At 47.4% G+C, this 13,470-nt stretch overlaps 1 protein-coding gene across 1 annotated transcript in view; it reads left to right on the top strand.

The window, feature by feature from the left end:
- The first annotated feature begins 400 nt into the window (after positions 1–400).
- NETO2 (neuropilin and tolloid like 2) overlaps positions 401–13,470 on the top strand; it is an 87,282-nt gene continuing 74,212 nt past the window's right edge. The window contains exon 1 of the mRNA XM_029608469.1: positions 401–1,058. Within this exon, the coding sequence (XP_029464329.1) occupies positions 1,025–1,058 (34 nt within the window). The 5' untranslated portion in view covers positions 401–1,024. The remainder of the gene's footprint in view (positions 1,059–13,470) is intronic.

Genomic DNA, 13,470 nt, shown 5'->3' with positions numbered 1-13,470 from the left:
TGTTTTTGTGCATCCCCACTTCTTTTTATTATTCTCCCCCCCCCCTTTTTTTTTTTTTTTTGCGGGCACTCATAGCAGGGAGCACGGTATCTCTGCCCCCCCCCCCCCCCTCCCGCTGTGGCGGATTAGCCCCGGGAAGCTTTTCTCTCCTCCTCCTCCTCCTTCGGAGAAGTTTGAACAATTTCTTCACAGTGGCCGGTGCGGGGTGACAGCCTGTACCCCCCCCCCCCCCCCCATCTCGGTGACAGCCCTCCGCCTCCCCTCAGGGGGATGGCGGGAAAGCAGCTCCCCGGTGGTGTCTCCCTCCCGGAGCGCCCCCCCCCCCCCCCGGCTGTGGGCACGCGAAGGGGATTGGGGGCGGGCACATGCGTACAAGCGGCTCATTCAAGCGCGCGGCGGCTGAAGCGCGTCTGGTTGGCTGGGAAGCTCCAGTGCAGCCGGGGAGCCGAGTCGGGGCAGCTGCGGACTCCTTTCCCTCCGCCGAAGCAATGCCGGGCGGCGGCAGCAGCAGCAGCCCCAGCCCTCCTCCTCCTCCCCCTCCCCGGGGCTCACCGCGCCCAGCCCGCTGCCCGCTTCCCGCCGCGCCCGTCCCCGATGGAAGTGAGTGATAGCGAACAGCACAGAGACGCCGAGCCCCACTTCCCGCACGGGCGGCCGTCCAGCGCAGCTCTGCTTTCCCCTCGGCGCCGGCAGCCCGGCCGGGGAGGGCAGCGGGGGTGAGTGGTGGCCCGTGGCTGCTGCTGCCGGGCGGGGAGCGCGGCTCTCCTCCTAGAGTGATTTGGGGGGGACGGGGACGCTTGGCATGGCAAGGAAAAGGAGTGGGAATATTCAGCAGAGAAGCTCTCGGGAGACCTAAGAGAGATCGGCGGACTAACTTGTGGCACTTAATTGAAGAATGGCCGGGGATCGGAGCGTCCCCTCCTAAACTGCACAGGCTGGAAGCTTTCTCCTCCTCGGATTGTAGGGAATCCTAACCCCCTGGTACTGCCAACTTGGATTCGTGTCCTTCCATTGCACAAGAAAGATGGCATTAGAAAAATTCTACTTTGCATCGAAAGGTAAGGCTGGCTTTCTGCCTTTATAAAAAAAAAGGGGCTGAAATAGAGCTGATTTTCTTTTCAGGGAAAATAAATCGGGGATCTACCCCCCCAGTTTCCCTCGCTGTAGTGTAGCAGAAGTTTCAGCCTGCGTTGGTCTATGAGCGCCCCCTATGGGAGCAAGGAGTGAACTGCTGCCAATAGCGGTTGTCATTGGCCCAATAATTCTGCCTCCTCGCCCCGGCCCCTAAGGAAATGGGGAAAAAAAAAATAATTTAAATGAAACCTAAACCTACAGGAGCCGGCGCAGTGTAACCAAACCGTTTTAAAATAAATCTTCAGGAGTATCTCTCGTAAAAAAAAAATAATAAAATTGGGAGCCGTGTGCAATCTCCATGGTGCATGTCATGTCTTGTCCTCCTTCAGCAGCTCTCCATCACCCTAGACAGGGTTTGTAAAGCTCTGCAGAAAGTGCCATTGCTATATTAATCCCGTTCCCAACTTTATCCCCCAGCAGATCATCTTTTTCTGACTCGGTCTGTGGCTGCTGGGGCTTGGGATGGGAAGAATGAACGAGAAGCCAGCAAACGAGCTCCAGGGGGGAGGAAATGTTTGTTGTTGCTGATCGGGTGCCCGGTGTTTGTTCCCCCCCCCCCCCCCCCCCCCCCGGGACACGTGCAGCCACTTCTGGGCGGGTGGGGCTGGCCACAGATGACAACAGGCTGGGGGTGGGGGGGGATCTGCTCTTCCTCCAGTTACGAGGAAGGTTTTCCTGCTTGGTCCCCCTCCCCCAGTATTAAGAGCCTGGATGGGTCTGTAGTCTGGGAAAAAAATATATAACTGGTTGCTTTCCAGAAAGCCCTGTAAGAAGTCAAAAGGTTGGCAAAAAAATTAAAACAAAATCAATCTTCAGATCTGCACTTCTGTCTCTGCATCTTCTGCTCCAAATACCCATTTTCGTGTTTATCGCTTCTGATACATTTTTTTTCTCTTTGTTTTGCTCCCTTTTAACCTCGTATAGTTGGAGAGCTAGACCTCCTCTTTGGTGGCTTAGAAATCAGACAAAAGTCTTTTTGCTGAAAGGGGTCTTTCTTTCCTTCCCGCTGCAGTCGTGTGTGCGGATCCCAGCGCTGGGTGGGCTTTATCAAAGGGCCCTGGTGGGAGATCAACGTTCAATTGCTAAACGAGCTCTGACCAAAATCAGGGCAACAACAACAACACAGAGACACACACAAAAAAAAGCCATGTTAGTGTCCGAGCGGGAGAAAGCTGCCTGATCGAGAGCTGCTCGCCGCTGCGGGGGTGATGGCGACCCTTCTTCCTATTAGGAGGAATTAAACGCAAGCTGCTGGGTTTAAAGCGGAGCCCCGAGAAAGCATGACCCGCCCCCCTGGGGGCTTGTGATTAACCTCTACCGTCCTAACTTCAGCGGTAAGGGACTTGAAAATACCATCGGAGGACTGGTTGGTTTGACTTTAAGGGTAATATAACCCATTCCCATGTTACTTGGATCTAGGTAAAGCCCAATGGACTCTTGTGTTCAGGTCAATGGGAGTAATCTGTGCCCTGCCTTTCTTAGGGCTGTCATTTCTGTTTCCTGTGTGATCAGGGCGGACTGGAAAAGTTTGGGGGGTCTCTGAATTCTCCTTCTCCCCCCCCCCCCCGAAAGAAAAAATCAACCTCAGTAATTCGAATTATTCTCTTGGCTCCCTGCATAACTCACAAAAAACGTGGTAACAGCCAGGCAGGCGTTTTCGGTTTGTGTGTGTAGTGCAACTTTCACAGCTCTTTCCACCTAGACCCAGATTTGTAAGCCATAAAGAATTCTACTTGTTGCATTTTAAAACAAAGGATTGCTTAGTATTCCCAGTAATCCATTTTTAATTCACTTTGCCTCAGGGTTGCATGCGCTACCGACACCCATTTGAAAGCATTGAAAGGTCTTAAAATGCAGAAGGTTTTGTGCTCGTATATTGCATCTTGAGCATGCACAAGACCACATCGACGCTTACTTTGAATCCGTAAATGAAATGCACCGTGGCGCGTTATTTACTAGGAATGCTGGAATTCCCACACGTGCAGCGGGTTAGTGTTCCCGGGATAAATCACTCTGTACATGGAAAAACCCCAGGCTTCCTAGTGGGAGATGCATAGAAAGGGGGAACCTGTCAGATCCCTGAGCTTTAGAGTATCAACTAAACAGCAGAAATAAATAAATACAAATGAAAAAGTGCTGCACTGATTTAATCAGTTATTAAAGGTTAGCTCCATACGTGCTGGTTGCTATAGTCCACGGCCGGTGTTCCTGTTCTTACTTCACTCTGAGCCCATAAAATACCAATCTCCCTCATGTCTCATGTAAAAAGATACAAAAGAGTGGATTGCTTTTCTGCCCTGCAGAGAGGAGGCGTGTGTGAGTGGGGGGCTTAGCCCCGAGCTGTGTACGGGAACTGAGCCCAAGGTCATTTGGTCTTTGAGGCGTTTGGGTTGCCTTCGTCCTCTCCTTCTGACGCCGCCACATGTTGGTGGCTTCGGTGGGTCGTGGTGGAAGGCAGAACAGTGAGGAGGGTGACACTGCTGCAGGCTCACCTTACCTGGGGGGTTGCCCTCCCCCCTGGATTTTGATGACGGCTTGTCCTCGTTGCACATCCCTATACATCCCTATTTTTTTTGTGTTACGATGTCAGTCTCCCCCCCCCCGGAATAATTTTCCTGCAGGCAATCCGGTGTGTCCGAGATTAGGAAAGGCTGCCGAGCAGCTCCTTAACTCAGAACCTTTCACTTTAGGGGGCAGAGATTCCCCACCTGGTGACCCCACCCCCCACAAGCAGCTGGATTTTCAAGATACCAGAGAAATTTGCACGCCTATCTCCTGTACATTCGCCCGGGGGGGTACCCCGGAAACCCAACCGGCTGTGTGTGCGCTTCGGCACGCGTTTGGGAAGCCCGGGGCTAGGGATTTCCATCCCTGTGACTTGCAGTTTGGCGAGGGAGCTTCTCCTCCATGGCTGCTGCCCCAACCCTTGGGGTTGTTTTACTGTAGTAGGAATGAATATCTCTCTCGCCGAGTGCAATACTGCTGCTCACACCATACCAAGATATTCTAGACGATTAAATTCCGTGTCTGGATATAGCCCAGCACAGATTACTTTGGTTTTTCATTGCAAGGAGCAAAAGCAAAAATTGTTCATAATATCTCTATTTATGTGCCTAGTTGAGAAGTCCGGGGTTTCTAGCAATTCCCCTCAGCACCGGCGTATGGGATGCAGAAAACTAGAGCCAGGGCATTTTCTATTTCAGGGCCAGTCGTGTGGAATAGAGTGACTACCAGTTTCAATCAGGGGCCAATGAGTATTTGCAATTCAGAAAATGATTAGAAGCAGAACTATTTGGTAGAGCTTTTGCAGAGAATGAGACAGATTGTGGGCAAGGGCGTGCTGGTATTGTGATGTAGCTTTAATATTTTAATTGTGTGTGTTCTGTATATTTTATGAATGTTTTATTATAATCCATGTTTGAATATTTCAGATCAGGCAGCGCATAAACGATTTAAAATAAATAAATAATTGAATAAATGTGAAAGACTGAAGATTGCTGTAGAATTATTTTTTTTTTTTGAGTCGGGACAGTTTCCTCCTGCTCCTTTTGTTATTTCCAGCTCAGTTGAAACAGGGCTAGGATCTGGTATCCTGAGCCTTCATTTGTAACTACTCAGGGATTTTATATTCCCCTCCCCCCAACGTTCCTAATTTGGTCATTGCTGCAAGGATCCTGGGCCAGGGGTCCTTCCGGAACCCTCAGACGTGGACCCTAAACCTCACCACTAGGGGTCCCCCTTAAGCAATGAACCCCGATTCCCTCCCACGGGGGAGCTGTAAGGGCTGCCTCTGCAGAAGAACTAACTCAGGGGTGGACCTGGGAGCCTTCCGCTGTCGGTGTCATTTTCAGCTCGGGGCAGTGTGGCCCCCTGATGGTTACCAAAACTGTAAAACCTAATTCTGTCGCACTGTGCTCTCTAGAAGTGACTTCTTGCTGAATGAAGCGCACAGCTTTCCGATTATTCTAGGAGCTTTTTTTTCTGAGGGGGGGGGGAGGAGGGAATAATATGTAAGAAGACCTGATTTTGTTAACTCTGTTTGTTTTGTTTGAATTGTGGAAATCTAAAACTAGCCTCGATGTTCAGCATTATTTTGTTCAGGAATGCCACTTCCTAAATGGATTCACAGGGTCAGTTATTAAACCCCAGGTCATGCCTGCTGCGGCACACGGACAGGAGGGGTCACCCGGGGGCAGGCTGCTTCATGGCCTGTAGCGAAGGGTGATAACCTACGGCTGGGCTCAATGCCTCCCATCAGACTCCGATGACCTGGAGGTGCTCCACATCATTCAGGGCTACTTAAGGACATTTTCAGGAAAAATGTTCAGTTTTTAGAGTCCTTTTTAAGTGATTTCCACAAGATAATCCAATAAAAGGAAACTTTTGTTTTGTTTTTTTTTAGTTTTCTTCCACTCCACACGTAAACTTGGGTGTTAAAAAGCAAGATTTGTTCTCAGATGACAAATTCTACATAGAGTACAGAGGGGCTTCCACCAAGTATTGCGTCAAGGGATGAGAAGACTTATACAGTCAAGGCGTTTTCTTTTTTTTTTTTTTAATTCTTAATTACTTTTGGAATATTTCTATGAATGTTCTTTTAAGCTGAAAGTGTAGAGTATGTCGTGTAGATCAGCGAAACACCCCTTCCTTCTTTAATGCTTTTTGATCTGTATTTTCTGGACAGCAAAACATGAAGCATGCACCAGCGTGAGAAGACTTTTACATGGCACTGTAATCTGAACTCGCTCCAGCTGGGCTGGTGGTGCCATGAGCCTCTTCATTAAGCGTTACTGGGGGGGGGGGGGGGTGCCCATCCTCCTCTCTAGCACAGCCCTTCCAGTTTCCACAGAAACCCAGTATCCCTGTATTCTTGCAGCAGCCAACAGGTGTCACTTTTGCGCCGCGGCTGGGTACTTCCTCCCTTCTATGGGCTGTGAACACCAGTGTCTTCAGTCCTTGGACCAGGAACTATTGTGCATAGCTTCCGACTCGGAGACGTGGATGATGCAGGCTGCAAAATGTTGTCCACTTGTGCGTTAAGTGGGTTTTCCGGTCTCGATCATAGTATTTATTTAGACTTCTTGCCCGCCCCTTCCCTTTCCAGCAGTAGTCAGAATAGCTGAAGGGGTTGGTGGCGAGGATTGTCATGTATTAAAGAGAAAAAAAAAACAGAAGGGAAATATTTATGCATTTTATTTCTATTCTGCATCCCCTTTTTTTGTTTTGTTAGATTTTGTTACTGTTGTAGTTTGTTTTTTGTATTCCATTTCTTTGATCTTAAATATGAATTATTTATGGAGGCTGATGTGAACTGCTTGGTGGGGGGGGGGGTCAAAGTGTTGAGGGAGGTGGTGTACAAGGGCAACACAACATAACAAATTGGTGCTTCCTCTCTCAAAATCTGCACGAGCAGCTGGAACTGCGTGTCCGAGCCCCCCTGAACCCAGCTGCCTTCGGGAGTTCTGGGCCGAAATGCTATTTTAAGTTGTGTTCGGATGCAGGACCTAGCAAAGCTTCTCTCCGTTGACACAGCAATGAAGTTATCAGGCTCGTCTTCGGTGCCACACTTGTGCACTGCGAGCTGGCAGCCTGGTAACAGGGATTACAGGTGAGCGTGCCCTTCCAAATGGCTCCGTTTCATTGCTGTCTGTGAAAACACACACACACACACACACACACACACACACACACACACACACACACACACACACACACACACACACTTGAGTCAAAGGCTACCATTTCAGGCAGGCTGGCAGGCTTTTCGAAGCAAGCCTTACCATTGTTTGACAACAAAATATCTAAAGATGCATTCGATTTTGAGCAGGAATTTCCAAAGTCTTTGTGTGTGTGTGTGTGTGTGTGTGTGTGTGTGTGAGCACGCCTGATAATGAATCCTGCAAGACTGACTGACTGGGTTATATATGAGAGAGAGAGCCCCACTGTGGGCATTCAGCCAGGAAAAACTGAAGTACCGAGACAGCGGGATACAAATGACTCGGAGCAGTCAGCGTAACCCTCACAGCGTTTAGAGCTGCGAGCAGCACCTCCGTTTCGGTTTGTAGGGGAAGCCGGTGAATTTCCTTCTGCCATACTTGGATGCCTTTGCAGGTTATGATAATTCTTTTATTGGGCAATAACAGGCGCATGGTCCTAAGGTGCTATTGTACGTGAGTTTTTGGAGACCACCTTACCCTACTGACGTGCTTGGACAGCTCACGTACGATTCATCCTCCACCTTTTGAATAATTTTTAGGTGGGCCCAGTAAAAGGGAGCATGTAGCCCCCAGAGAAATCTAGGGGTTGTTTTTTGTTTGTTTGGGGTTTTTTTTTTGTTTGTTTGTTTTTGGGGGGGGGGGGGGGGGGGTATGCGGTTCTCCGGATTGCGACCCCAGAAAACAGTAGAAGAAGGAGTCCTGAACAATATAACGTTTGGGAGCCTATTTGGCAGACTATCCCCAGGCCTTTATCCATCTCGGGTGTAAAAGGTTACATGGAATGTACTGCTGAGAGGCAAACTCCAACATCAAAATGTGCTATTCAGAATGATCTGCAATTAGAAAAAAAAAACTGCTGACAATATAATACAGGCTTCCAATTCTGAATGTTTTCGTTTATGTAAGGATTCATTCGTATTGAATTAAATGGAGCAGTATAAGGGCGATTATTCTCTGCTGATGTAAATCACAGGACGAGATTCTGTTAGATATTCATCAGCAATACATGATCAGTATCTGCAAATCACGTTTCTTCTCCACATTATCTTAATTACAAGGACAGTCTTTTTGTTTTCTTAGGTAACTGCTAATGAAATAATTAGTTATGTGTTCTGCAGTTCCGTTTTACAGCCGTTCATTTAATATTGTATCTGACCCTCTTGGGTGTGCCTGCAGAAGAGAGAAGGGACGTGTTTTTCGTTTTTAAGACCAAAAGATGTTCATAGAAAACAAAAACTTTGGACCACACTCTGCAAGGAGTGGCACCCTGTGATTATAACATTCTGTTCAGGGTTTTGAATGCTTTTGCTGCAGAAACCAACTTCTGTATTTGTGCGCATGTGGAGGTGAGAATCCTGTGGCTCCCGTTTCTGGGACCCCCGTCAAGGATCCTCATGGAGGTAACCAGTGGAGGGGATTGCCTAACAGAGCTATTTCATCACTCAGCCAGGGCCAGATCTAAGATTATGTGCCCATAGGCAGAGTGCCAGGAGTCGGGGAGATCGCGACCCCCAGAAAACAAATATCAGCGGAGGGAATCCTAGCTTTTCACCCCATTCAGAATCTGGCACCAAGGCACGTGTTTGTCATCTATTCCTAAATCCAGCCCTGAACTCTGCATCCTAGAGAAAACTGATAGATTGTTATCATACCATCTACCAATATAACATAGGGCCTGATTTAAAAATTCATATACATGCTTAAAATTGGGCTTTACATGTGCAATGCATTTTGCTCAAACAAGCGGGCTTTTGAAAATTACTACAATATTTGCCATTGAATTGTCCATAGGATGTACTCACATAAGTGCTATTTTAGCCAAAAAAATCCTTCAAAAATTGGAAGAAGGATCCATCTGAAGAAAATAGGAAAAAGCATAAGCATTGCGTTAAGTGTAAAACATTAAGAAGGCAGGTTAAGAGAGAATTTGAAATAAGTTGGCCGTAGAGGCAAAAACTCATAATAAAAACATTTTAAAATATATCCAAAGTAAGAAACCTGTGAGGGAGTTGGTTGGACTATTTGATGACCGAGGGGTTAAAGTGACTCTTAGGGAAGATAAGGCCATTGCAGAAAGACTAAATTAATTCTTTGCTTCTGTGCTTACTAATGAGGATGTTGGGGAGATACCAGTTCCGGAGATGGTTTTCAGGGGTGATGAGTCAGATGAACTGAACGAAATCACTGTGAACCTGGAAGATGCAGCAGGCCAGATTGAAAAAACTAAAGAGTAGCAAATCACCTGGACCGAATGGTATGCATCCTAGGGTACTGAAGGAACTAAAAAATGAAATTTCAGAACTATTAGTTAAAATTTGTAACCTATCATTAAAATCATCCATTGGACGTGAAGACTGGAGGGTGGCCAATGTAAACCCGATATTTAAAAAGGGCTCCAGGGGCGATCCAGGAAACTATAGACCACTGAGCCTGACTTCAGTGCTGGGAAAAATAGTGGAAACTATTCTAAAGATCAAAATCATAGAGCATATAAAGACATGGTTTAATGGAACACAGTCAACATGGATTTACCCAAGGGAAGTCTTGCCTAACAAATCTTCATTTTTTTTTGAAGGAGTTAATTAATACACATGGGGATAAAGATGAACCAGTTTGTATAGTGTATTTGGATTTTCAGAAGACATTTGACAAATTTCTTCCTGAGAGGCTTCTAAGAAAACTAAAAAGTCATGGGATAGGAGGTGATGTTCTTTCGTGGATTACAAACTGGTTAAAAGACAGGAAACAGAGAGTAGGATTAAATGGTCAATTTTCTCAGTGGAAAAGGTTAAACAGTGGAGTGCCTCAGGGCTCTGTTCTTGGACCGGTGCTTTTCAATATATTTATAAATGATCTAGAAAGGAATACAACAAGTGAGGTAATCAAATTTGCAGATGATACAAAATTATTCAGAGTAGTTAAATCACAAGCGGATTGTGATAAATTGCAGAGGGACCTTGCAAAACTGGAAGATTGGGCAACCAAATGGCAGATGAAATTTATGTCGACAAGTGCAAGGTGATGCATATAGGAAAAAATAACCCAGGCTATAGTTACACAATGTCAGGTTCCATATTAGGTGCAACCACCCAGGAAAGAGATCTAGGTGTCATAGTGGATAACACATTGAAATCGTCGGCTCAGTGTGCTGCGGCAGTCAAAAAAGCAAACAGAATGTTGGGAATTATTAGGAAGGGAATGGTGAATAAAACGGAAAATGTGATAATGCCTCTGTATTGCTCCATGGTGAGACCGCACCTTGAATACTGTGTACAATTCTGGTCGCATCTCAAAAAAGATATAGTTGTGATGGAGAAGGTACAGAGAAGGGCAGCCAAAATTATAAAGGGGATAGAACAGCTCCCCTATGAGAAAAGGCTAAAGAGGTTACTGATGTTCAGCTTGGAGAAGAGATGACTGAGGGTCGAAGCTATGATAGAGGTCTTTAAAATCATGAGAGGTCTAGAATGGGCAAATGTGAATCGGTTATTTACACTTTCGGTAAATAGAAGGACTAGGGGGCATTCCATGAAGTTAGCAAGTAGCACATTTAAAACTAATAAGAGAAAGTTCTTTCACTCAATGCACAATTAAGCTCTGGAATTGGTTGCCAGAGGATGTGCTTAGTGCAGTTAGTGTAGCTGGGTTCAAAAAAGGTTTGGATAAGTTTACTTAGGGAATAGCCACTGCTATTACCAGCAACGTTAACATGGAATAGACTTAGTTTTTGGGTATTTGCCAGGTTCTTATGGCCTGGATTGGCCTCTGTTGGAAACAGGATGCTGGGCTTGATGGACCCTTGGTCTGACCCAGCATGGCTAAAGCATTTTAGCAAGTGTAAAAATCTGTGAGGGTAAAATCTCACACTAAGACAAATGCTTGCAGCTGTGCTGAGAGGGATGTCCATTTAAATTATGCAAATAGGAAGTAATGAGCTATTAATGAAAGTGCCCCAGAATCTCCAGATTTTGTGCTGTCAAGTTATCACACTCACAGGATTATTTACTAAGCTGCAATATTTTATCACGGGAGGGGAAAAATATGTCGGGGAAGGGGAAGTCCCCTGATATTCTCCTCCTCCCCGACCAAATGTCAGAGATATTGTGGTACGAATTTTCATTGTGGGAAAAACCCATGAAAAAAAAAATCAAACGTGCGATGGTGGCCAACTTGGCCAGGGCTGTCATCATTTTAAAGCTCCAAGTGGCCCAAATATCTCCCCCCCCCCCAAAAAAAATGTAAACCCCCCCCCCCCCCCCCGGATCTTGTTAGACTCCCCCTGCACATCACGGGGCCACTTGTCGAGGTGGCCCAAAATTAAAAATTACAGTAAAAATTGCATGGCAGTGCCCCCCCCCCCCCCAGCTTAACCCCTTCCTTTTTCCTTGAAATACCCTCTGCCCCTACAAAACCCTCCCAGACAGCCAGATCTCCTTTCCAAAAAAATCCCTGGTGGTCTAGGGTAGGCCCCATCCCCGTCTCCCCTTGGAACCTCCTCCATCAGAAGTCACGTTGGTGGGCCAATTGTGGCACAGAACACCCCCAAGCTCTGGGCCCGGTCAATGCCATTTTTCAACCTGGTGCTGATCAGCCTCTGCCTTTGTCACCTGGTGCCAAGGGGTAGGGGCAAAGGTCGGTCGGTGCCAGTTTTCAAAATGGCATGGACTGGGCCCAGAGCTAGGAGCTGCCCCGGGCCCCCTCCAATGTGACTTCTAATAGGTAGCGGAGATCTAAGGGGTGGGGGCCCTATTCCTCCAGGTATTTATTTTACGGGGAGGAGGAGGAGGAGGATGGGGCCTACCCTAAACCACCAGGGATTTTTTTTTTTTGGAAGGTGAGTCTGGAGGGTAGGGGCTTTTGGGTCAACAGTGGGTCTATTGGGGGGGGGCATTGTTGGGGCAGGGGTATTTCAAGGAAAAGGGGAGGAGTTAGAGTAGGGGATGGGGTGTCACCATCCAATTCTTACTGTAATCTTTTGTTTATTTTGAGGGTCAACAGGCAGCCCCGGGGTGCACTGGAGGGTCTATCAAGACCATGAGGATGGTTTCCACAACGGGCAATGCAATTTTTTGGAGGCCTGTACCTTTAAGAGGCTTTCTGGGGATATCTGGCTGTATGTTAGCATCCCAATGTCCCTGGGAAGCAAATAACTACATCTCCCTGAAATGCAATAAAATAATGTGGCTGCATTTTTTTCAAAGTCAGCTGCATTATTTTATTACTATAGATTTGCCTATGCATTAGCTGCTTTGCATATATTAGGCTGTTTTATGCATACAAATGTATACAAAGCAGCTAATTTGCATGGAGGAGGAAATCTTCAGGGATATTGCACGACAGTGCTGCGATATGGCGATATCACGCGATAAACAGCATTTAACACGTGTAAAACGCGTTTCTCGCATGTTATTACCTCAGCAAGATTTAGTAAATCTAGCTCAAAACTTTTTCCACCCAATGAAATAACATAAAGGGGGCAGCCACCATGACTCGGCACCTTCATCCTAGTTAAAAACCTTTTCTCCTTTCCTGATACCCCAATCATTGTTTTAACTCCATGGTTCTCAGCTACGGTTAGTGACAGCAAAGGGGAGTCACCAAGCCAGCAGATGGGGGTCAGAAGAGAGAGAATTTCTCTTTTTTTTGCATATCTCTCTGCTTCCCTAACTCCCGGATCTCAGCTCTGACCTGCAACCAGCGGTATTAGGACGGGGCCTGTGTGCCTGGGCGTGCTCACAGACACGGCCCCTCCTCCTAGGCAGGCCCTTCTTCTGAATTATCTGTTCACTAGATATTTGGAGATGGGGGATGCTGCCACAGACGTGAAGAATGGTGGAAGTTGGCCCACTTCGTAAGCGTGGTAACAGGGAGGAGGATGGAAACTACAGGCCAGTTAGGCTCAGCTTATTGGTGGGAAAATTAAATGAAAAGTCTACTGCAGTAAAGAATAGAGATGTGAATCGTGTGATCGATCGTCTTAACGATCAATTTCGGCTGGGAGGGGGAAGGAATCGGATTGTCGCAGTTTGGGTTTTTTAAATATCGTGTAAATCGAAAACCGGCAACCTAAAACATCCCTAAAACCCACCCCGACCCTTTAAAATAAATCCCCCACCCTCCCGAACCCCCCCAAAATGCCTTAAATTACCTGGGGTCCAGAGGAAGGGTCCCGGTGTGATCTTTTACTCTCGGACCTCCGTGCGTTGTAGAAATGGCGCCGGCGCTACCTTTGACCTGTCAACAGGTTAAAGGTAGCGCCGGCACCATTTTGTTTTTTTGTCCCCCGATGTCAGGAGCGTAGGAGATCGCTCCCGGACCCCCGCTGGACCCCCAGGGACTTTTGGCCAGCTTGGGGGGGCCTCCTGACCCCCACAAGACTTGCCAAAAGTCCAGCAGGGGTCCGGAACGATCTCCTACAGCGAATCGTTTTCCGTACGGAAAAACGATTCGACTGCAGGAGGTCGTTCCGGACCCCCGCTGGACCCCCAGGGACTTTTGGCCAGCTTGGGGGGGCCTCCTGACCCCCACAAGACTTGCCAAAAGTCCAGCGGGGTTCCGGAACGACCTGCAGTCGAATCGTGTTGCCATACGGCACCCTTCCTCTGGACCCCAGGAAATT

Source organism: Rhinatrema bivittatum, chromosome 7 (assembly GCF_901001135.1).
Source record: "Rhinatrema bivittatum chromosome 7, aRhiBiv1.1, whole genome shotgun sequence".
Taxonomy (NCBI): domain Eukaryota; kingdom Metazoa; phylum Chordata; class Amphibia; order Gymnophiona; family Rhinatrematidae; genus Rhinatrema; species Rhinatrema bivittatum.
This window is presented reverse-complemented; position numbering and strand designations above follow the sequence as displayed.